The 22,858-nt window shown below is 39.4% G+C and overlaps 1 protein-coding gene across 5 annotated transcripts in view; it reads right to left on the minus strand.

The window, feature by feature from the left end:
- The window catches only part of LOC100562197 (cytosolic phospholipase A2 beta), a 42,803-nt gene that overhangs the window by 11,591 nt on the left and 8,354 nt on the right, over positions 1-22,858 (minus strand). For 2 of the 5 annotated variants that reach the window (XM_016992066.2, XM_016992070.2), the window contains 13 exons: positions 20,854-20,912; positions 19,574-19,616; positions 17,809-17,872; positions 16,951-17,078; positions 14,034-14,135; positions 13,049-13,086; positions 11,611-11,746; positions 9,621-9,757; positions 8,905-9,127; positions 8,308-8,425; positions 7,056-7,193; positions 4,846-4,950; positions 9-110 (listed from right to left, as the gene is read on the minus strand). In XM_016992066.2, coding sequence (XP_016847555.2) covers positions 9-110; positions 4,846-4,950; positions 7,056-7,193; positions 8,308-8,425; positions 8,905-9,127; positions 9,621-9,739 — 805 coding nt within the window. In that variant the 5' untranslated portion in view covers positions 9,740-9,757; positions 11,611-11,746; positions 13,049-13,086; ... (3 more) ...; positions 19,574-19,616; positions 20,854-20,912. The other 3 variants (XM_062968146.1, XM_062968148.1, XM_062968147.1) reach the window with 3 other exon arrangements.

The following is a 22,858-nucleotide window of genomic DNA, read 5'->3' on the forward strand; positions in this document are numbered from 1 at the left end:
ACACTTACGTTTTATCCACAAAAGCAATTTTTCCAAGCTCTGCCCAAATGATTGCCGTGATGCCAAATGACAATTTCCAGGTCCACTTGGTTTGCCATCTACGGCCAATCCTGGAAAGGAATAGCACGGCCAAGTAACCTATGCTCTAGTACAGGGGTTCTCAATTTTTTTCAGCCACAGAGCCCTTTTTGAAGCAAGTTTCCCATGAAGCCCCAAGAAATGTTTATATATTATATAATATATAATATTATGTGTATATATATCAGACATGGGCAAACTTTTACACCAACATAAACTTAACAGTATTTCAGTGGAAGACCCCCGGGGCCATCCAGTCCAACCCCTTTCTGCCATGCAGGAAAAGCAAAATCAAAGCATCCCCAGCAGATGGCCACCCTGCCTTTGTAATAACAACAATAATAATAAAAACAGCAATAATAGCAGAAATCCCAGGGGCCATCCAGCTCAACCCCCTTCTGCCATGCATGAAAGCACAATCAAAGCACCCCCAACAGATGGCCACCCAGCCTTTCGAGGTGGCAAGGGTGACAAGGAAGGTGAGGGAAAAAGGCTTTTGGGGGCAAAGAAAGGGGCTTTTGGTGGCGAGGGAAGCAGGGGAAGGGAGGAGCAGGAAGGAGGAGGAAAAGCTTGGAGGAGAGGAGGGAAGAGGAGGAGGAGGAAAGTGTGGAGCCCCTCAGCTTGCTTAATGGACCCCAAGGGCTCCCCAGAGCACATTTTGAGAACCACTGCTCTATGAACTTCCCAGTTAGACTACTGTGATGCCCTCCATATAAGGCTGCCTTTGAAGACCATCTTGGAGTTGCAACTTGAGCAAAATGCAACCAAAGGGTGCTGATTGGTTCAGCAATAAAGAACTATATAACAGCAGTTCTGAAAGAATTGTATTGTCTTTCTGTTATAGCCACTAATTCAAAAGGCTATTTTGACATATAAAGTTTTAGAACCTGGCTATGTAAAGGAGTGGCTCCTTTTCTGGTTCAAGGTCTACTGAAGAGGCCCCTTTGTTTATAACATCACTAACAGAAACCTAGATTTCCAGATATGGATCTCTTCAATAGTGGAACCCTAGTCATAGAATAGTATGATGCTAACATTTGCCAGTTTACAATATCAATTGACAACAATGATTTACTGCAATGCCTTCTGACCAGCCATTTGTCTTATACATCAAAAAAGATAGTTGAACAGCAGATGTATATAAAATCTGAGACAGAATAACTGTTGGGCATTTTGATAGGATTTGTAAAGACATAAAAAAATCTGGAAATACATAAAATACAAGTTAGTTTCCCCACCTTTTAGGCCACAAATAACCAATACAGGTGTGCATAGGCAGAGAGTAAATGATAGAAGGAAAGGTAACAACTTATGTGGACTCTCTGCAAGTAAGAAATCTGACATTTTTCACCGGCCTATAGGAAGTGGAGACTGTGAAGTCAATTTTACTTTATCTCGTATTTTGAAGAAATTCAATTTATTTCCATTCTAAGTATGAAGGAATTTGTCGAATTCAGTACATTCCTTAAAATTGAAGTAATTTCCCCTTTTTTGCACTGGATGAATTCATTAAGTGCAGTTACTCTCAGCATGTAACAGGACATTTTGTACCTGCTTGCTATAAAGATGCTGCAGATGCGATGCTTCTCCAAAAAAGAATAAGCAACCCTAATTTAACAAAGTCATTATGCTCAGGCTGGATCTACACTGCCCTACTTCCCAAGATCTGATCATAGAATCATAGAATCATAGAATAGTAGAGTTGGAAGAGACCTCATGGGCCATCCAGTCCAACCCCCTGCCAAGAAGCAGGAAATCGCATTCAAAGCACCCCCGACAGATGGCCATCCAGCCTCTGCTTAAAAGCCTCCAAGGAAGGAGCCTCCACCACAGCCCGGGGGAGAGAGTTCCACTGTCAAACAGCCCTCACAGTGAGGAAGTTCTTCCTGATGTTCAGGTGGAATCTCCTTTCCTGTAGTTTGAAGCCATTTTCCGTGTCCTAGTCTGCAGGGCAGCAGAAAACAAGCTTGCTCCCTCCTCCCTATGACTTCCCCTCACATATTTGTACATGGCTATCATGTCTCCTCTTAGCCTTCTCTTCTGCAGGCTAAACATGCCAAGCTCTTTAAGCCGCTCCTCGTAGGGCTTGTTCTCCAGACCCTTAATCATTTTAGTCGCCCTCCTCTGGACACTTTCCAGCTTGTCAACATCTCCCTTCAACTGTGGTGCCCAGAATTGGACGCAGTATTCCAGGTGTGGTCTGACCAAGGCAGAATAGAGATCTCAGATCATCCCAGATTATCCAGTTCGTGGAGTGAAATCCATGAAAAATGTCAAAAAAATTTAAAAATAAAAATAGAATTCTTTCTATTGGGTATGACTAATACCCAGTGGGGGAAGAATAAAGACAAAAATTTTACATACTTAACAACAGCTGCCAGACTAGTTTTTGCTAGATTATGGAAACAGAAAACAATACCAAATGTGGAAGAATGGATAAAAAATATGGGATATAATGATTATGGACCACTTAACATTTTTGCTATCAACAACACAAAATAAGTTAAAAAAAAGGACAGATTGGACACCGGTAAAGGATTGGATGAAGAAAGAAAAGATTAGAATATTGTTATAATGCCCTTAATTGGAAGGAGATGTGTCAGTTGTAGACACACACAAAAAATGAACAATATCAACAATATAAATAATATAAACAGCTACGACAACTTTATAGAGAAGAATGGAAGTCAAGAATCGATAATGACCCGGACCCCCCCTTTTTCTTTCCCTGACCTCTCTCCCCTTAGCCTACCTACCCTTTAGCACTCCCTTCCCCCCTTTCTACCCCCCATCTTTCCTTCCCTTTCATACCTCCCCCCAGTCCACTAAGGTGGCTTTTATTGTTTATTTTCGAAAACTTAATAAAAACTATTTTAACACATAATCCAGTTCAAAGCAGATGCTCTGGGAGCAGATCCTAGGATATAGGGCAGTGTAGATCCAGCCCCAGAGTCAAACTGCTCAGTATGAAAAACATAGGTCTGGATGCAAAATATCCATCTGGATGGCTACATCTTAGGATCTTTACGCACAACACTTGGCACTGTTGCTGCATCCTGTGAATCCCTGGGTTTCTCATTTGATAGTGTATTTAGAACCCTTGAACACCCTCTCTAAACTGCAAATCCTAGGGCCGTGGTGGTGAACCTATGGCATGCGTGCATGGAGGGGAAGGCAGTGCCTTTTCTCCTGGTTGTTGCCTGCCCTCCTGCTTGCTCACCTACTTGCCTGCTCTGGCTCCTTTGCCTGCCTGCCCATCCCTGCTCAGTAGCTTGCTCATCTGCTTGTCCACTCAAGGCGGGTTACAACACAGTCAAAACACACAAACATTGCAAAAATTATATAAACACACATATTAAGATGCAGTTCAATAAAAGATATGTGTTAAATATATTTCTTTAAAATATATATTAAATACAAAGGACAAAGATTAAAACACAGAACACGAGTTTACAATGAATACTTAAACCTGGCTGGATAGGCCTGCCGGAAGAGATAGGTCTTTAAATGGGTTTTAAATTTTAACAGCTTATTTAGCTGTAGGAGCTCTTCTGACAAGTCCAACCTTGAGGTTACGAGTGCATGCACTACCATCTTTAGGTCCTCCAAATCTAGGAAGCAGTGCAGCTGACAAAACAGCCGAAGCTGGTAGTAACCACTCCTGACCGTCATGTCTATCTGGGATGATATTTTGAGAGACAGATCCAGGAACACTGCGAAGCTACAAACCCAATCCAGAACTGGCTGACACACCTTCATCCCCAGGTTAGGACCTTTGATGGCAAGCACCTCTCTTTTGTCTGGATTCAGTTTCAATTTGTTTTTCCTCATCCAGCCTATTACCTCCTTCAGGCATTTGTTCAGAGGAGACATGCTATCCTTAGCTGAGGCCAGTTTTGAAGACATGGAGAAACACATTTTGGTATCCTCAGCATACTGATAACACCCTGCCTCATGCCTATGGATGATCTCTCCCAGCAGTTTCATGTAAATAGTAAAAAAAGCATTGGGGATAGAATGGCACCTTGTGGGATGCCACATAACAGCTGAGATGTCTAGAAGCAACAAGAAGGAAACACTCCCCCTATTGTTGTTGAGATGGAGATCATCCATTAAGCCGGCCATAGCAGTCTCAACTCTGTATCCTGCTCTGAAGAAAGTTTGAAATGGGTCAAGGAAGTGTGTGTCATTCAAGACTGCCTGGAGTTGAAGGGCAACTGCCTTCTCAAACACCTTGCCCAAAAAAGGAAGGTTAGATACTGGTCTGTAAGGTCCAGGGGATCCAGGGAGGGCTTTTTCAGCAGCAGTCTAACTACTGCTTCCTTTAAACAGGATGGAAAGTTCCCCTCCCAGAGAGATGCATTCATAATTTGTTATATTTGAAATTGAATTGCATCTCTTCTCTGGATGACCGGCCAAGAGAGACAGGATCAAGAAAGTAGGTTATCCTCCTTACTAGCCCCAGCAGCTTGTGAACATCAACAGTACTCACCAATTGAAACTGATCCAGTGTAATCCCACTGACAGAGTTGCTGAACACCTTGTTGTCGGCCTCTACTCCAATGACAGATCTAAGTCAGCTCTTATGTAAGAGATTTTATCTACAAAATGGCTGTTAAAAGTATCACAATGAGCTACTGAAGGTTCTAGCAATGGGCTCAAAGAGGATTGATTTTTGTCCAAAAACATGAAAGGTAACTAGCCTTATAAGCATGGAATAATTTTGTAGGCAACAAAAGATAAAACTGAAAGAACCAAAATGCTTACGCTTCTCTGCCATATTGGCAACCCATCGTTGCCAAAATTCTGCTGGTGTTGATGACCAGTACAAACTATCCAGCAAATTCCGAGAGAAAATATTAGTCCAGATACCTGCCGGTTTAAGCACATGATTCATCAGCACAAATTAACCAATAGCATAGCTCAACAGAATCGTTATATATAAAGTCACTGAATCAGAAAAATGTGTTGCCTATTGACCGACCTAAATAAGTATGGATGAAATAAATAAAATAACATTCTTCTTCTGAGGTCTCCATTCTTTCTGGGAATCTTTTGAATTTTGTTGCCTGGTCTCTTATTTCATGGTGTTACTTCAAGCCTTGCCAACAGCCAAAGGATTTGGCTGGAGGTAAGCAATTGGAGCCTCCATAAGAGACCAGTTTATAATTCTTTGGCTGATGTTTCCCACCAGTCTTGGCAGGTGGGAGGGGCCTGGGCAGGAGGTTAAGCAGCTGGCCACTCCATCGTGTTTCAGATGGTCATCCAGCGACCGGCCTGCCCTCAGCATAATATGAGTGAATGCTGGTCACCCAAGGGCTGGGTAGGAATTTTTCCCTCTCCTAAGGGGGGGGGCTTTGCCCACCCCATATTGTATACGTTGGAGGAAGGCACTTTTAACTAAGTTTCCAATGGCAGGAACTGGGCAGAGAACATTGTTGGTGTTCACCTTGGCACCCTCAATTTGGGGGTGAAGAGAGATATCTGGGATGGCCCCTTTAAGTTTCAGGGCTTGGGGAGCATCTTGAGATTTTTCCCCTTGGGACTGGACCATAAGGTTCCTGCTTTCTCTTATAGAGTTCTGGGGCTTGGGAGAGAGTGCCTTCCAGTAAGGACCATCTAGGTCAGAAAGCCATTAAGTGGACTGCCCTTGGATCAGGTGTTCACCCAGAAGTAGATGAGGAGGCAGGGGGATACCTGTTCCTCTGTCATGACCTATTTCTTTGTTGTTCCCTCCAGGCTAGTTTTACTGCACAAGATTGCAGTATAAATAGGTCAATAAATGGCCCTTTGTTCCATATTTTGTTGCTTGGTCTCTTATTTCACAGTGGTACTTCAAATACTAGGGGAAGTGGACAGCAGTAGGAAAAGAGGAAGACTACATTACAGGTGGAGAGTCTCAAACAAGAGAGTCACAGTGCAAGACCTGGACAGGGATGTTGACAATAGGATGATCCTGGAGGTCTCAAAGTCATAGGGTCATCATAATTCAAAGTCAACTTATGCAACATAACACACAGTCTCCAATTCAGTACTGAATATAAGTATTTGCCTCTGTGCCTGATGTTCTAGTATCTTTAAAAATAGATGCTAGTAATATTTGGGAATGCCTTCTTTCTAAAGCATAAAATCAGTTTTTGTGTGTGTGTCAGGAGCGACTTGAGAAACTGTAAGTTGCTTCTGGTGTGAGAGAATTGGCCGTCTGCAAGGATGTTGCCCAGGGGATGCCCTGATGTTTTTACCATCCTTGTGGGAGGCTTCTCTCATGTCCCCACATAGAGTTGGAGCTGATAGAGGGAGCTGATCAGTGCTCTCCCTGGGTTGAAACAGTTGAAAGTGAGTATGAATGGAAGGGAACAGGCAATTTTATTGCAACTGATTTCATGCTATAAAAAGACATTATTATAGTGCAAAAGTTATGTATGGTACCAAAGAAGAATATCAGTCACTCGAACTTGATGATCTCAAGAAGAAATTAATCATTTCTGTTTCATTAGTCCATTGCCCGCAGCTCCTCAGTTCACAGAGGAACCAAACATATAATGAATACATATGTATTTTGGTGCCCCTTGTCCATTCAGCAATTATCAATTCAAAACTTGTATCAATCAATTAGTTGTAAAAACTACTTGTAAATAATAAATTGAAGCAAATGGAAACTTATACTACATATAGTTTGGTTTGCAATAAAAGCATTAAGAAGATTCACACATAATATTGGTTCTGGTTGTGCATTATTGAACAGTTAGACAAATGATAATAGTTACTGAAATCACCGTTATTAGGCAGCATGATAAAATCACAAGTAAACTATGACTCCTTCTGGTGTCGTCATACTCACCATACTCTTTGAAACTCTATGTATATTATTATGTGACATCAGTATTAAGATAATGTGATTGCTACAATAGAAAGAAGGGAAAGAAGACTGAATGCTGCCCAAGGCTATTAAAGGCTCTTCTGTGTCTTTAGCTCACCTTCCAGATAACAAATCCGTGATTCAGGGATCCTCTTCACAATCTTTCCCATGAAAAATTCACTGTCAAAATCTTCTGTACGAATATATGCACCATATTTCTGAAACCCCACTTCATAAGGATTAAACTCAACCCATTCTGAAAAGAATGTGGTATAGAGATGATTGAACACTGCTCAGCTCAACAAACAGATCACTAACACAAAATGAAACATAAAGTGGTCAAGCAGACACACCTACTGACACTCCCATTCAAAGGCCTGGTATAATGAGATAAAAAATAAGAAAAATCGCTCTCTCCTTCCCAAAATAATAAAGCCTGTGTATGAAATGGTAACCAATGGGTTGCTACGTAGCATAAGAGCTTGTATCATTTTATACTTATAGAATAAGAAAAAAAAACTTTGACAAGGAATTTCGTACAGCCATTCAACTATTTATAAATCAGATTTTGGAGGATAAAACGTTGGAAAATTCTTGAAAGCCTTGGGTCATAAATGATTGAATAAGGTTGTAAAGGACAAAGTAATTGGGGTTGTTGTGTGTTTACCAGGCTGTATGGCCATGTTCCAGAAGAATTATCTCCTGACGTTTTGCCCACATCTATGGCAGGCATGTTCACAACCTCTGAGGATGCCTGCCATAGATGTGGGTGAAACGTCAGGAGAGAATACCTCTGGAACATGGCCATACAGCCCAGAAAACTCACAACAACCCTGTGATTCCAGCCATGAAAGCCTTCGACAACACATTGGACAAAGTAATTTCTTCTTATCTGATGTAAAGATTACTAATTGCAAATTAAAATTCTGAACTATTGGTTTTCACTGCAAATGTTTAAGTAGCCGATGCCGATAGCTTCTCTGTGTAATAAAACAGATTATTCTAAATGAGGGTTAAAAAGGAGAGGAGAAACATTAACATTATGCTGGATCTTGGAATCACTTAAAATGAGAAAGTGAAAGGAGTGTTAGATCTGATATGAGGACACTCTTCTGCTTCTAAGATTCTGCAACTCCTCCCAAGATTACAGATTGGAAGAATCTACTTTTGTGAAGCATTCCCATAACAAGCCCTATACAATCTGTCCTGCAGGACAACTGCAGAACATGGAGTATACTATAAATAAAATGATCCCAAATCTAGGTCAGTGTGATATGTATTTGGCCTTCCTTTCTGCTAGCTTTAGTTGCTTGATGCATTCAGCAGTAGTCAAAATAAATCCATGTTAGTAGAAAGATGAGAACACCTACCTCTAAAATCAAAGGTGGTCACATGGCATTCTTTGACATTTATGGCAGTATAAATAGGGAACGGGTTCTGGCCATCATTCAAAGCTTCGCGTTGTTCTGAGAGTTTACAGTAATTTGGCTGATATCAAAGTGAATGCATAAAGAAAAAATATGATTACATATTGGAACAATTATTGGTCTTTTCTCATTCAACCCTATTGGAGACAGATATAGATAGATAGATAAATAGATAGATAGATAGATAGATAGATAGATAGATAGATAGATAACATAAAATCAGTATTTACAACATCAGGAAGCTAATTACAATACCACATAGCTTTTCCCCTGCCCACACAGTGCAGTATTACTGCCTTTGCTCTTAGCACACATATTATAGAAATATAGATATATACACATTCACAGAGCTAGAATTTTTCACTCTAGAAAAATCCAAATCCAGCTCTCCACTATTGTCTCATACATTTCTCTAAGTGGAAATACTACTAACAGGAATCCCTCTGCAAGAAAAGGATTGTCCCTTGGTTCATGAGTGTCCCTGTGTCAAGTACACGAATCTCTACTTTAGGGTGGAAAGACCTTCTATGGTGCACATACTTCATCGTGTAAGACAGCCTCTTGAACAAGTGACCAGAGAGCTGTGAAAGATGAAAGGTGCCCCATTTCAACTCTCTCCTTCAACTCCTTGTGGTAATACTTCAGCTGTTCAATGGAAATAATATTTTCTTTGCTCTTCATCATTTGTTTTTTAATTTTTTTAATGGGTTCTTCCAAGTCTTTGTGTGACCAGTCAACATTTCGGTACAAATCTGTCAAAGTCCTAAGATGGGAAGGAAACATCAGTATTTAAAAAACAAGGATATGTCTACTAAAGGTGTTCACAGTACTGTCCCATATATTCCATAAAATATAATGTATCCCTCACCAATACTCAAGAAAAAAGATACTTGTATTGATTAATAGAAATTATTCATTAATTGAAATATTAATATTAATATTTATAAGTGTTAACAAATTGTGCTTTAGCATTCAATTGTCCTTCAACACGAGATCTGTGTCTCTCTGTTCTTCACTGAAAGGAAAGACCAACACCATAATTTGACATAAGTAGAATTTAAAGCCTAATTCCCTGATTCACTATCTAAAGACACATATAACAAAACAAAAGTGAGTGCAATCCATGGAAAATCATGCTGAAATGTGTGCCTATTCCAGTAAATTCAAACAAAGATTGGTAAGCCTAATTTTTGCTGAATTATGCCCAATAGAACTGGGATTCTCATCAATTATAACACATTTCCCTAAAACCTTACCACGTTGATCCAGAAGCAGTGGAGATGTATGAAACACAATCTAACAGGTTCAGTTTCTGCAATGCTAAAAGATGAGCATACAACGCTGTCATAGCCCTAAGGCCTCCTCCTGTTGCCATAATAGCTACCACTGGGACCTGTTCAAATGTAAATGATATAATCAAGCACACAAATAACACCAGCTGTCCTGTCCTAAAATTCATCAAAGGGAATTGCCAATCACAATTCCCCCCTCCATCACTTATCCATGTTTAGCCTTCTTCTAGGTTAATTTTGTGGTATAAAAGTAAATACAGACAGTTTATGTTGATAAGAGAATACAGTCAGTCCATCCATTCACCATGCAACTTCCCCTTGCCCCACACTTACCACTTTACCTAGACTCATTGACAACCTCATCAGACAGGCTTATTTTCAGCGGCATGTGCCAGATCTATAGTTTTACAATGGAGGCTTCCTGTGTTGCATTTGAAACAATGGGGGGAAGCTAGGTAACTGACACTTCCCCCTATGGGGTGGAGCAACTGGTGAGTCGGGCAATGTTGGGCATGGGGTGATGGGGTTCCCACACCGGACACTGCCAGATTCACCACAATGAGGTCATTAGAAGTAACAAAAAATTGGAAAAAAGGAGTTACAATTTAGACTGCATGACTAGTCAAGACTACTCCATAAATATTATGGAACCCAAATATATACCCCACATATTAGACTCCACTATCTAAATGTACAAATCTCCCTTACAATAAAAACATAAGGAGGTTCTCTGCTATGGATTTTTAAAGCATAGAGTGGAAATTATATTGTCCTTCAGATTTTGCAAGACTGTCGATCCCAGCATTTATCATGGTGGGATACGATGACATGGATTGCAAAGAGTTCTAGTTCAACAATATCTAGAGGGCCTCATTATTCCCACTTCTGATATTGTTCTAGTGAAGAAGGAATTTCACAGGAATGTATGTGGCCTCAGGCAAGGAACTGGGTTGTATATTATTTTCAAGCTCTAGCTTATGTAAAACATCAAATTAATCATGCTCAGAGACAACCATATATCATATGCAAATCTATGCAAACAAGTTGTCTCAGGGCCTATCCTTTCTTAGTTTTTAGCGGAGGTGTCCAAATGATGCCTCTAGTAAAAATGGATTAATTCAGAACAAACAAAGCTTTCCCTGGTTTGTTTATATATTGATTTGCTGTATTTATATACCGCCCTTCTCAACCCTGAAGGGGACTCAGGGCGATTCACAGTGTTGGCAACAATTCAATTCCCTTGATAAAAACAGCATAAAACATCAAAGTTGACCCTCCACTAATAAAAATTAAACATTATTAAACACATCACATATACTAACATCATATATCACACAAAGACATAGCCATGTTCCAAATTAATTTGATACCCCATTAGATCAGGGCCTTCCTGAAAGGCCTGGGTCTGATGGGGCATGGGGCATGTGGGGATTCATTTCCGAGTTGTCCTGGGATTACCCAGGGGTGAGTGCCCATTGCCATTCTGAAACTTTTGGGCTCCTAAAGCCCAATCGTGCAGAATGGCTTCCACCCCCTCCCCCAGCCCTCCACTTACCCCTAAAAGTTAAGTAAAACATACCTGTCTGCCATAAGTTATCTCCTCATGTTCTCCCCCTCCCCCAGTCTCCTGGCACATCATTTTCTCACAACCTCCTGGCACAAGGAAGGATATCATGGTGGCAAGGTGCCTTTTACTTAACTTTTAGGGGTAAATTGGAGGGCTTCGGGGTGGCTGCATGCCATCCTGATTTTAATTGGAACAGTACGTAGCCATACACACCCCTGGGAAAGCCCGGGTTTTTTGGGGCAGTGGGGACACAAATCCAAACTGAAGCGAGTTATTTAAACCCGCTTTGGCATGGATTTGAATCTTGTCTGGAAGCGCCCTCAGTTACTCAAACATCTCTGTCAACGAATGTATTTGATATCCAAAAATCATTGTACTTATACAAACCTCATGTTCAAGCAGGTCTCGTCTCAAATGGAAAAGGTTCTTCAGGGCACCTGCAACCACTTTCTTCCTTTTCTTCAGGAAATCCTGCTCATCCACACAAAGCTCATATCCTAAGCGCACATCAAGATTCTGTGGCCTGGACCAGAGAGGGAGAAATTGAGAGCCATATCATTGTCTGAGCATGGACTTTCACAGCAACTGCAATGTGAAAAACTTCAACTGACAACTAACATCTTCAATCAAATACCTATGTCACCAACTTGTTCCCACTCAACATGTTATCTTGAAGCAGACATGAAAACGTGTGCAGGTTTTATAGCTTTAATAGCTTCTTCTCACATACAAAACGTAGAGAATAGTTGAATGGTAATGGCACTTGTTTTTGAACGAAAGAAAGAACAAAAACTTTTTCTACTATGAGGTGCATTTATATTAATTTAGTAATTCATTAATTATATGATAATGTAGTCCTCAGTTTAACTGCACAGACATTCTGAATCAACAGACACTTGCTAATTTAGCACTCACATAAACTCCAGTGTTTGATAAATTTACTCTTTTTGGAACTCGCTATTGGATTTAAATTGAACTATCTTCATGAAAACATAATGAGCCCACAATTCAAAAGAGATATTGACAAGCTAGAAAGTGACTAGAGGAGAGCAACTAAAATAATCAGAGGTCTGGAGTCCATGCCCTATGAGTAGTGGCTTAAAGAGCTGGGTAAGTTTAGCCTGCATAAGAAGAGGTTGGGGGAGACTTGATAGCCATGTATAAATATGTGAAAGGATGTCATAAGGAAGAGGGAGCAGACTTGTTTTCTGCTGCCCTGGAAACGAGGACTCAGAGCAATGGGTTCAAATTACAGGAAAGGAAATTCCACTTGAACATTAGAAAGAACTTCCTGACTGTTAAGAGCTGTTCAGCAGTGGAACTCTCTGCCTAAGAAATGTGGTGGAAACTCATCTTTTGAGGCTTTTAAACAGAGGGTGCTTTGATTGTGCTTTTCCTGCAAGCAGGAGGTTGGACTAGATGGTCCATGTGGCTTATTATTATTATTATTATTATTATTATTATTATTATTATTATTATTATTATATTTATGTCCCACTTTATGTCTCCCAAAGGGGACTCTCTATCAACTCTATTACTCTACGATTCTATGACAATACAAGTTTAATATAGGGAACATTTAAACAGACAGACACAAACCTAATGCAGTGCGCAAACAACATGAATGAATAAAGTTGTTAACGAACAATGTAATTTGCAAAGTAGTCATGATCTCATTGTGCTGACTGGGAGGAACTCTATAACTACTTTTAGCGGCACATATTCATAATTCAGAAAAAGAAAAATGCTCTTGTCCTTTCTGCATGCCCTCAAGGCAGCAGTGCTAGAGAAGAGCACTTTAAAGAGATTAAAGATAGTATCTTACCAACCGGTTACTTGGAGGTGCAAGTCCAAAGGCACATTCTGAAAGTAAATCACATGAAAATGAAGTCTAATTAGTCAAATGCACTAGACATGTGGAAAAAGCAGTAACAATACAAAAATATTATGCTTTTCCATCTGACAGAAACTTTGAAATCTGTGCATAGTTGCATACATGCAAACTGGATTCAGGTCATTCAGTGGAAATCTGCATCTTACATCTAACTGTTAATCCCAATTCAAATATACCTACTGAATCAATTTCATTTAAATAAATTCTAATCTACAACGTTCCAGCTGAAGAGGAAAGGTACAAAGTGGCTGTAAGGACTAAGAATCCTACTGAAGAAAAAGTCTGCCTGGACACAAGAAAGGTTGTTGCGTGCACTACGCACACTCCTCGCATCCCTCCATGGGATTGTCCTGCCAGCTGGCGAGGCAAAGTGAGACGAGGGCCCCATGCCTCGCCCTGAAGAGGACTGCTGCCACCGTACACCAACTGCTGGCTGCCACCAGCCATGTGACAAGGTCCTTAATCATGCTATTGAATATTTCAGCATGCAATGAAACAGATATCATTAATCAGGTTGGAAAAAACACACAAAAGGATTGCAATTACTCTGTGTTTATGAAGAAAGGCAACAGTTACAAGAAAAGAAAGGAAAGAACAAATAACCTCTCAAGATATGGCGACTGTGAATTTAAAAGAGTTTTCTTAACCAAAGTGTACACGTAGATAGTTTGCCTTTGCCAACCTCTGAATATAGGCAACAATGCCTGGTATTCATTGGTGATCTGCATTCACAAGAAACATCCATGCCCAATTCTCCCAACATCAGACAGAATCTAGTTCTGAAGTATTACAAAAAAAATCATCATTTATATTACATTGACAGAAAGATGAAAGTCTGTGTTATTCTTTATTATAATTATATCTATATTGGCCAGTGTTCAGAAAGTGAAAAGTTAATTAAAAGAGTAACACTTACATTCTCTGCCAATAAACATATTCTGATTGGCAATCCCACTGGAAGCCGTTTCAGAGGCAGAACAAAAGGGTAGAGACAATCATCATCATCATCTGAAACATACTGGTAGAAAGAAAAAAAGTTTTCACCAGCTTAGACAAGGTGCGCAGATTACACTAAAAAGTGCAATAATATTTGAGTATAACCTTATTTTTAACATGTGCTTCAGCCATCAAATTACCAAAGAGATGTTACAGCAGCTACCCGTAAAAGCAATCATAGGATCTGTATTGCAATCCAAAAACAGCAGGCCAGAATTTATTTGCCCAAAAAGCATCCTTTGGTTTATAGTCTACATTTGCCTTATCTCTGGTCCATGATCTTTCCCTAACAATTCTCAAACCATGTTGGTGAAGTCAGTAGCAAAGCTCCTAGAAACTGAACACTTACTACATAACAAAACATTTGCAGTATAATACAGATCTAGTACAATGACTTTATTTTACTTAATAGTCCTTTATACACTGAATGGTGTATGAACTGCATCAGGAAACTGAGCATTTTATTACAAGCTGGTGACTATGTCAAAAATAAAGACAGAGAAGCAGTTCAGAATATAGAACTGAACATAAGACTGTGAAGAGCACAAGTAGAAATACCAAGTAGACATCTAGCTCCCTTGCCCTTCATACCACTCTCCACTCTCTTGATGATTAGATGTTTGTTAAGATTTATTAAATTACTAACACTAATCTTAACATTACTACCCCTCCACATATCCCTACCATACGTTTCAGAAAAATTTAATAAAAAGAAATATTTTGTTTAAAAAGAATTCACAAAGAGCTGGGTCTGGTATTCATCCACTATGATTGCAAAATCACAAAATGGAGAAGCCTACACAGGCTGCCCAAGGACAGAGGGGAGGGAAGATATTAGAGTTTGCACTAAATCAGATAGCTGGACTAGATGTATTGGGCTTCTGGAGACACTTGTGGAGCAAACATAGATCAGTTTCTTTTAGTTCAGAGGTGGGACATCTGCAGAGGGTCCAGGAACCATCCCATCATATTTCTTACATAAAGATTCAGTCTGTCATGGCCATATCAACTTATTTTTTTTCAAACCTCAAAGTGATTAGAAGGTCATTTAAAGTTTTGAAGGGGCAGGGCGGGTATGAAATATAGCAAGCTTTTGGTGCTTTAAGTGATTCAACTCTTAGTTTTAGGCTAAACAACTTGTTTCCTCTCGAAGAACAAGGACTCCAGGGCCCCAGTGGGGATTTCAGCAGGCTGCACAATCCAAAATCCTGCTTTAATTCATAGGCAAATGGGATTTGTAAATTATTTGGATATTGTAGATTGAAGCAGTTGAGCGGAGGGAAAGCCAGGTTTTAAGACGGTAAGGCCCCTTGACCATCTGCAGCATTTAAAGCTAATGAGAAACAGAAAGGAATTGTGCTTTGAGAAGGGGTAGATGATAATAATAATAATAATAATAATAATAATAATAATAATAATAATAATAATAATAATAAATCTTTATTTATATGCCACTTTTCTCCCACAAAGGGACCCAAAGTAGCTTCCAACATGTTCAAAATACAGTACAAAATCAGCAACAATTGAATGCACAAATATAAAACATTATAAACAAGCAAGATAAAACATAATTAAGTATTTTAAAAAGTATACAGAATTGTGCAATCTTATGACATCATATTGCACTTAGCACCGCCCAGTGAAGAGTAGACATTCTCATCTATTCATCCTAAGATTTATTCACTGAAGGCTTGCTTAAATATAAAAGTTTTCAGCTGTTGCTTGAATTATGTTAGGGAGGGTGCCATTTTGATCTCCCTGGGGAGGGTATTCCAAAGCCTCGAAGCAGCCGCTGAGAAGGCCCTCTCTCTTGTCACAGTCAACCGTATTTTGAGATGGCGGCAGAAGAGAGAGTAGAGCAGTCGGATAGATAAGTTGGACCTGAGCCATTTAGGGCTTTAAAGGTCAGAACCAGAACCTTGAATCAGGCTCGGAAACAAACTGGCAACCAGTGAAGAAGCTGTAGCAGGGGGTGGTGCACTCCCTGTGTCCAGCACTTATAAGTAGTCTGGCTGCAGCTCTTTGGATTAGTTGAAGCTTCCAAGCACTCTTCAAGGGCAGCCCCACGTAGTGTGTGTTTCAGTAGTCTAGGTGGGATGTAACCAAAGTATGGACCACCATGGCCAGGTCTGGCTTCCCAAGGTATAGATGCAGCTGGCACACAAGTTTTAATTGTGCAAAGGCCCTCCTGGACACAGCCGACACCTGCACCTCCAGGTTTAGCAATAAGTCCAGAAGGACCCCAAATCTGCGGACCTGTGACTTCAGGGGAAGTGTTACCCCATCCAGCTCAGGATGCCACTCTATACCTTGATCTGCTTTGCAGCTGACCAGGACAACCTCTGTCTTGTCTGGATTCAATTTTAATGTGTTTGTCCTCATCTAGTCCATTACAGCTGACAGGTATCTGTTCAGAGTCTGGGCGGCTTTCTTGGCTTTTTTAAGTAATAGAGTTGGGTGTCATTTGCGTACAGGTGGCATCAAACTCCAAAACTCTGGGTGATCTCTCCCAGTGGCTTCATGTAGATGTTAAACAACATGGGGAAAGTACAGAGCCCTGCGGGACCCCACAGGACAATGGTTCTCTGCTTAGATCATTTACCAAGGTGACCAAAGCCGTCTCAGTCCCATAGCTGGGCCTGAAACAGATTGAAATGGATCTAGATAATCTGTTTCATCCATGAATTCCTGGAGTTGCGAGGCCACCATGCATTCCAGGGCGGAAGTTGCCCAATTCAGTTGGATCCAAAGATGGTTTCTTTAATAAAGAAAATTCTGATTTACAATTTTTTTTTCTTAGTACTGCCTGACACAAAATAACAGTAAGGAGTCCTTACCTGAAGCTTGACTTTTAGTACTGGATCCCAGCTTTTTATACAATGGAAGCGGAAAGAATCTTTATCTTTGGATGTCTTCTGTGTTTCTTCATAGGACTCTTGCACTGTGAGCACAATATTTGTGTTGGCTAAACAACAACAACAATTTAAGATGTTTAATTACAGATTTCTGTTCCACAAGAATTTGTAGATCATTTTCCCATAGAGATTTGCTCTATAAAATTGTAAATATATAAGTTAATTTTAAAACACTAAATAGTATATAAAATAACTTTGAAGCATGATCACTGTGATCTACATGTAATTAAAAACACTGTGTTCTTCTGTCTAATAAACATGCTTTATTTACACCATTTAGGAAACTAGATAAGCTCCAGAATTCAAAACCTATTAAATTTCAGATTCCACCATACAAAAATTTCCCTTACAAATCCTGGATATGTTTACTATCAGTTATCAAATTCATTATCATACTACATATTGCTACTTGCCAAACATAAAAAATGGCAAAACATTAAGCACTAAAATAACATATTAGTAGAAGCTGTCTCTGAACATGCAGTTGCTTTTTGTGATTAGAAGACTGAAAATCTTTTAACTGATTATAAATAAGTGATTAACTAAGCATATTTTCAAAGTTTAAAAATGTAATGCACTAAACTGTCACTAGTATTATGTGTACATTTTACATTAAAAATAATCAACTTTGCTAGTGTGCTCTCAAATCAATCAACTTGCCTTTTTAGTTAATTATTAACAGTTTTAAATTGATCACTTAAAAATAAAGCCCCAAGAAATAACCCACAAATAGACAGAGGTTGATAATACACTACTTGGAATTATGTGAGATAGACCAACCTTCCAACAGCTTTTCATTCCCTTCTCTGTTCACCCTGATATCCAAAATGGAAAGCTCACGGGCCTATGAAAATGAAAGGTACAATGATCTAGGTCCCTGCAACTGGGATATTTGGAGGAAAATCTGACTCAAACATAATCATAGATGTTATTTAATTGCGTCTTTTTCTTTCTTTTTTCTCACTGTACAAATCAGAGTACAGTTCTTATTATCCACCTCTCCTTGTGGCTCAAGGCATGGTACAACTCGGTTAAGATAAAATAAAAAACGATTAAAATACATATAACAAATATATACAGGTAAAATATAGATTAAAATTCACTAATAAAATTCAGGTTAAAATTCAAGAGTTAAAATTGACTGGGTAGAAAATATAGGTCTTCAGTTGTGTCTTAAATTCTGACAGCTGTTGAAACTCTTCCAGCAGGTCATTCCACAGCGATGGGGCATCTGATGAAAAGATCCTCTGGGTGATGGTGGACAGTCAGGTTCTGGCTGGTTGGAGTAAAGGCCCCACAGAGGACCTCAGTGTCTGAAGTGGATTGTATATGAGAAGGCAATCCTGTACTCAAACTTTGTAGGTCAAAACCAACATTTTAACTTTGCCTGGAAACTAATTGGAAACCAGAGGAGTAATTTTAGTATAGTGGTGATATCCTCACTCTTACATGTTCCTGTAACTAGTCTGGCTGCCATGTTTTGAACTAATTGGAGTTTCCAAACATGGCACAGAGGTAGCCCAATTTTATGTGCATTGCAGAAGTCCATCCTTGAGGTTACAAACACATCCTTGAGGTTACAATGGCACTACCTACCATCTTTAGGTCCTCCGAATCTAGGAAGGGGCACAGATGACATATAAGTCAAAGCTAGTAGGAACCACTCCTGACCATTGCATCTACCTGGGTTGGCATTTGGAGAGATGGATCTCCCACACTGCGAACACAGTCTTTCAGGAGAAGTATAACACCATCCAGAAGTAGTTGACACACCTCCATCTCCAGGTTAGGACACTTGATGGCAAGCACCTCTATCTTATCTGGATTCAGTTTCAATTGGTTTTTCCTCATTCAGCCCATTACCTCCTTCAGACATTCATTCAGAGAAGACATGCTATATGTAGCTAAAGTTGTTTTTTAAGGCATGGAGAAATATATTTGGGTGTCATCAGCATACCAATAACACCCTGCCCCATGCTTCCAGATGATCTCTCCCAGTATTTTCATGTAAATGTTAAAATCATTGGAGATAGAATGGCACCCCAAGCACCACCATCTGGAACCTGTCTGAGAGGGACAACCAGAACCATTGCAGCACAGTGCCTCCGATCCCTGGTCCCTCCATGCATTCCTGAAGTATACCATAGTTGATATTATTGAAAGAAGTACCAACAGGGACACACACATCTTGTCAATGTTAATATGGAGATCATCCACTAAAGTGATTATAGCAGTCTCAATTCCGTATCCTGCTCTGAAGCTGGTTTGAAATGGGCCAAGGAAGTGTGTGTTCATCCAACACTGCCTGGAGTTGGAGGGCAACTGTCTCCTCAATCACCTTGCTCAAAAAAGGTGATTGAAACACTGCTCTGTAATTATTAAGGTCCAGTGGATCCAGGGAGGGCTTTTTCAGGCAGTCTAACTACTGTTTCTTTTAAGCAACTTGGAAAGTTCCCCTCCCTGAGAAATGCATTAATAATAGAGTCGCTGGACACCTCGTTATCAACTTCTGCTCCAATAAGTGTAAGAATCAAGATAAACTTACCGCCAGGACACCATTGGAAATCAGTTGTTCAGGAGGTCCTAAGCTGAAATGTAGAAAAGAAAGAGAAAGAAATGAATCAGATTCAGGAAAGGTTGTTAATAATTTATTCACAAGGTTTAGAATATAATGGGCAAAATGTGCCCCAAGGATTGTATGTAGCCCCCCACAGGCTTTGGGCATAAATCATTCTAAGACCAGGTGAAAACATTTTTTTTTTTTAAAAAAAGGAAAGTAACTTAATAAAAGTTCTCTCTTGGTTCTATAATCACTGGGGACGGGGATGTGGTGAAGGAAACTCTCCTATCCCCTCCTGCATTTAAAGTAGTGGGGAGACATCCTTTCCTCTCATGGTTGTCCACGTCATTTTAGAAGTAAGTAGAGATGGGCAATAGGTTCCCTAGAATTTTCAAAAGTAATTTCTCTTGGGAGGTGAAATGGAAAGATCTGGAGCATATGATTTACAAACCAAAACAGAAATAGGGTCAAGAAATTGCAAAAAAATTAATATAGGGACTTGATAAATATTAATCCATTATCTAGAAGTGCTACTAAGGCAAGATCTACACTGCCATACAATCCAGATTATCAAATCAGATAATCAACATTATCTGATTTGAACCAGATTATATGAGTTTACACTGCCATATAATCCAGTTCAAAGCAGATAATCTGGATTTTATATATGGCAGTGTAGATCCAGCCTGAGTTGAATTTATTTCTAAAGAAAGCATTATGAATGGGACTTTTCTTTTAAATTTTGTGGGTTATTACAAGATTATGGAATAATTAGCCCCTTGCTCCATTTGGGCCACGGGACCTGCCAAGCGCCATCACATGATGCAGGACGTGGCCCTGTCCCATTCATGGCCAAAGTGGCAAGGAAGAGCCACAAGACACTTCCTTGCCAACAATGAAAGGTAAGTTATCTTCCGACGGAGCTACCTGTGGTTTTGGCTCATCTGATAGTGGAAAGGGCAACACGACAACTCACGTTGCCACCCTTTCCCCAGTCTGATGGGGGCATGGGCAGGGCACCTTGCCCCAATGCCCCCATGTAATGGGGGAAGGAGGGAAGGTGCGCTGGTTGCTGCAAAATGCCATGTGTGCCTTCTGTTTCTGGCAAAATTGGGGGGGGGGCATATCAAAATGATGAAGCCCCTATACTTCTGTTCCTAGTAGAAAATCAAAGTAAAAGAAAAATTCCCAAGAATACACAGCATCAATTTATTATTATGATTATTATTGTTTTCTTATGACATTGTATCTAACAAAGTACTTACATTTCTGCCAACTTGAATTCCACTTCCAGAGATTCAATATTATAGGGACAGGCGTTATCCTGAGAATATCAAAATTATTGATTAAATGACTAACTGCCTAACAAATGCAGAAATGAAAATTATACAATATAAATATATGGATTCCAATCTTTCAGCTCTGAAATGATGATGATGATGATGGTGGTGGTGATGATGATGATTATTATGTTTATGTTTATTTATACCCCGCTTTTTCTCTTCACAAGGAGACTCAAAGCGGCTACCATAGCAGGCCTCGGACCCAACCACTGCAGAGTTTATAGTATTCCAACTAACATCTATAGCTGTTGCTGTAAATGGTCTGTGTGCAGATGCAAACACATCTGGTTCAGAACCAAGAACAATTGCAAATCCTCTGACTACATACCAGCAGCACCTAAAGTTATCCCTTGGACATTTGTTTGTACAGCACTACAAGGGTCAAATATTCCCGGGTTTTGCATTCTGTGTTGCAATATTATTTTCCATGAAAAAAATTCAATTTTGCACAAAAAAAGCTATCACTATTAAACAAATAGATACCACACACTTCCATGTCTTAGTTCCTCTGTCCCCATCTTTCTGCTTTCCATCCTTCAGTCTTTTAATCTATACAAACAATCCCAGGAGATATGCAATGCCTCTTTTAATTATTACCTTTCTGTTACACATTCTATGCTTACGAAAAACGCCTCCCTTTGCTGCATTTGCTTTTTAATGGTGCTCCACATGGGATTCCTACATATTTGTTTGGTTGTAACTTTTGGGGTGAATAAAGGGAGTGTCCTGTCTATGTCAAAGCTTTTTAGTTCTATTAGAACAATGTGGCTGCTGCAAACACAAGGCTACCTAACTTTATTTTGTTTTTATTATTAATATGTATTTTCTGCCATTTTTATTGCTAAATCACATATTGGCCTCCCTAAATAAGTTTCTTTAGCAATTTTATGCTTAATAGATACTTAACTTTGACTTTTTAAAATAGTTTTAGCTTTTTAAGCCTGTTGTAAACTTGATAACAGCATTTAATATGTTTTCAACCTATTTAAACTTTTTTTGTTTAAAATTGCTTTGTCTTATTCACTTTGATGGTACCTGTATGCTGTCTTGAGATTTATTGTTATAATATGGACTAGATAATAAATAGTAGACATAATAATATCTTTTACCTTATAGATAAGAAAAAGATGAAAGTCCTGTTCATGTTTTTCTTCTTCTTTATAAAAGTTTAAAAGGACTCCCGGTACTTTAAATTTTTCTGAGAACTTCTTTTTAATCAAATTGGACAATTTATTTATTTCTGTCATCTCAAACATCTACAAAATCTAATTTTGTTTTGTTGGCAAGACTGTATTTTTCCATTTCTAAGCTAAAGGTGGCTTCACTGCTCTGGAATGCTCTCCACAAGGAAATAAGACAAGTGCTTACCTTGTTAACTTTTGAGAAGGAGCTAAAAACATGGCTATTTAAGCAAGCCTTTAAGAATGACTAGACTGTATTAGAAACCATCAGACAGTATTTGGAATGACCACGAGATCATTAATAATAACCCTGGATAGCTTGATAGCAAGAATGGCTGGTTAAACAGTGATATATACTTAGATTGTTTTTACAGGACAAATTGCTTTTAAATTGTTATTTATTAATACTTATGGTATTTTAAATTGCACTAAATGATAATTGGTTATTGTTATTGTTGTTTATCATGTATTGCTCATGCTGCTGCTCAGTCGTTTAGTCGTCTCCGACTCTTTGTGACCTCATGGACCAGTCCACGCCAGAGCTCCTTGTTGGCCGTCACCGCCCCCAGTTCCTTCAAGATCAACCCAGTCACTTCAAGGATACCGTCCATCCATCTTGACCTTGGCCGGCCTCTCTTCCTTTTTCCTTCCATTTCCCCCATCATCGTGATCTTTTCCAAGCTTTCCTGTATTGCTCATATTTTTGTATTATTACTTGTTGTAAGCCAACCCGAGTCCCTTCAGGG

The sequence above is a fragment of the Anolis carolinensis genome, chromosome 1 (genome assembly GCF_035594765.1).
Source record: "Anolis carolinensis isolate JA03-04 chromosome 1, rAnoCar3.1.pri, whole genome shotgun sequence".
Classification (NCBI taxonomy): Eukaryota; Metazoa; Chordata; class Lepidosauria; order Squamata; family Dactyloidae; genus Anolis; species Anolis carolinensis.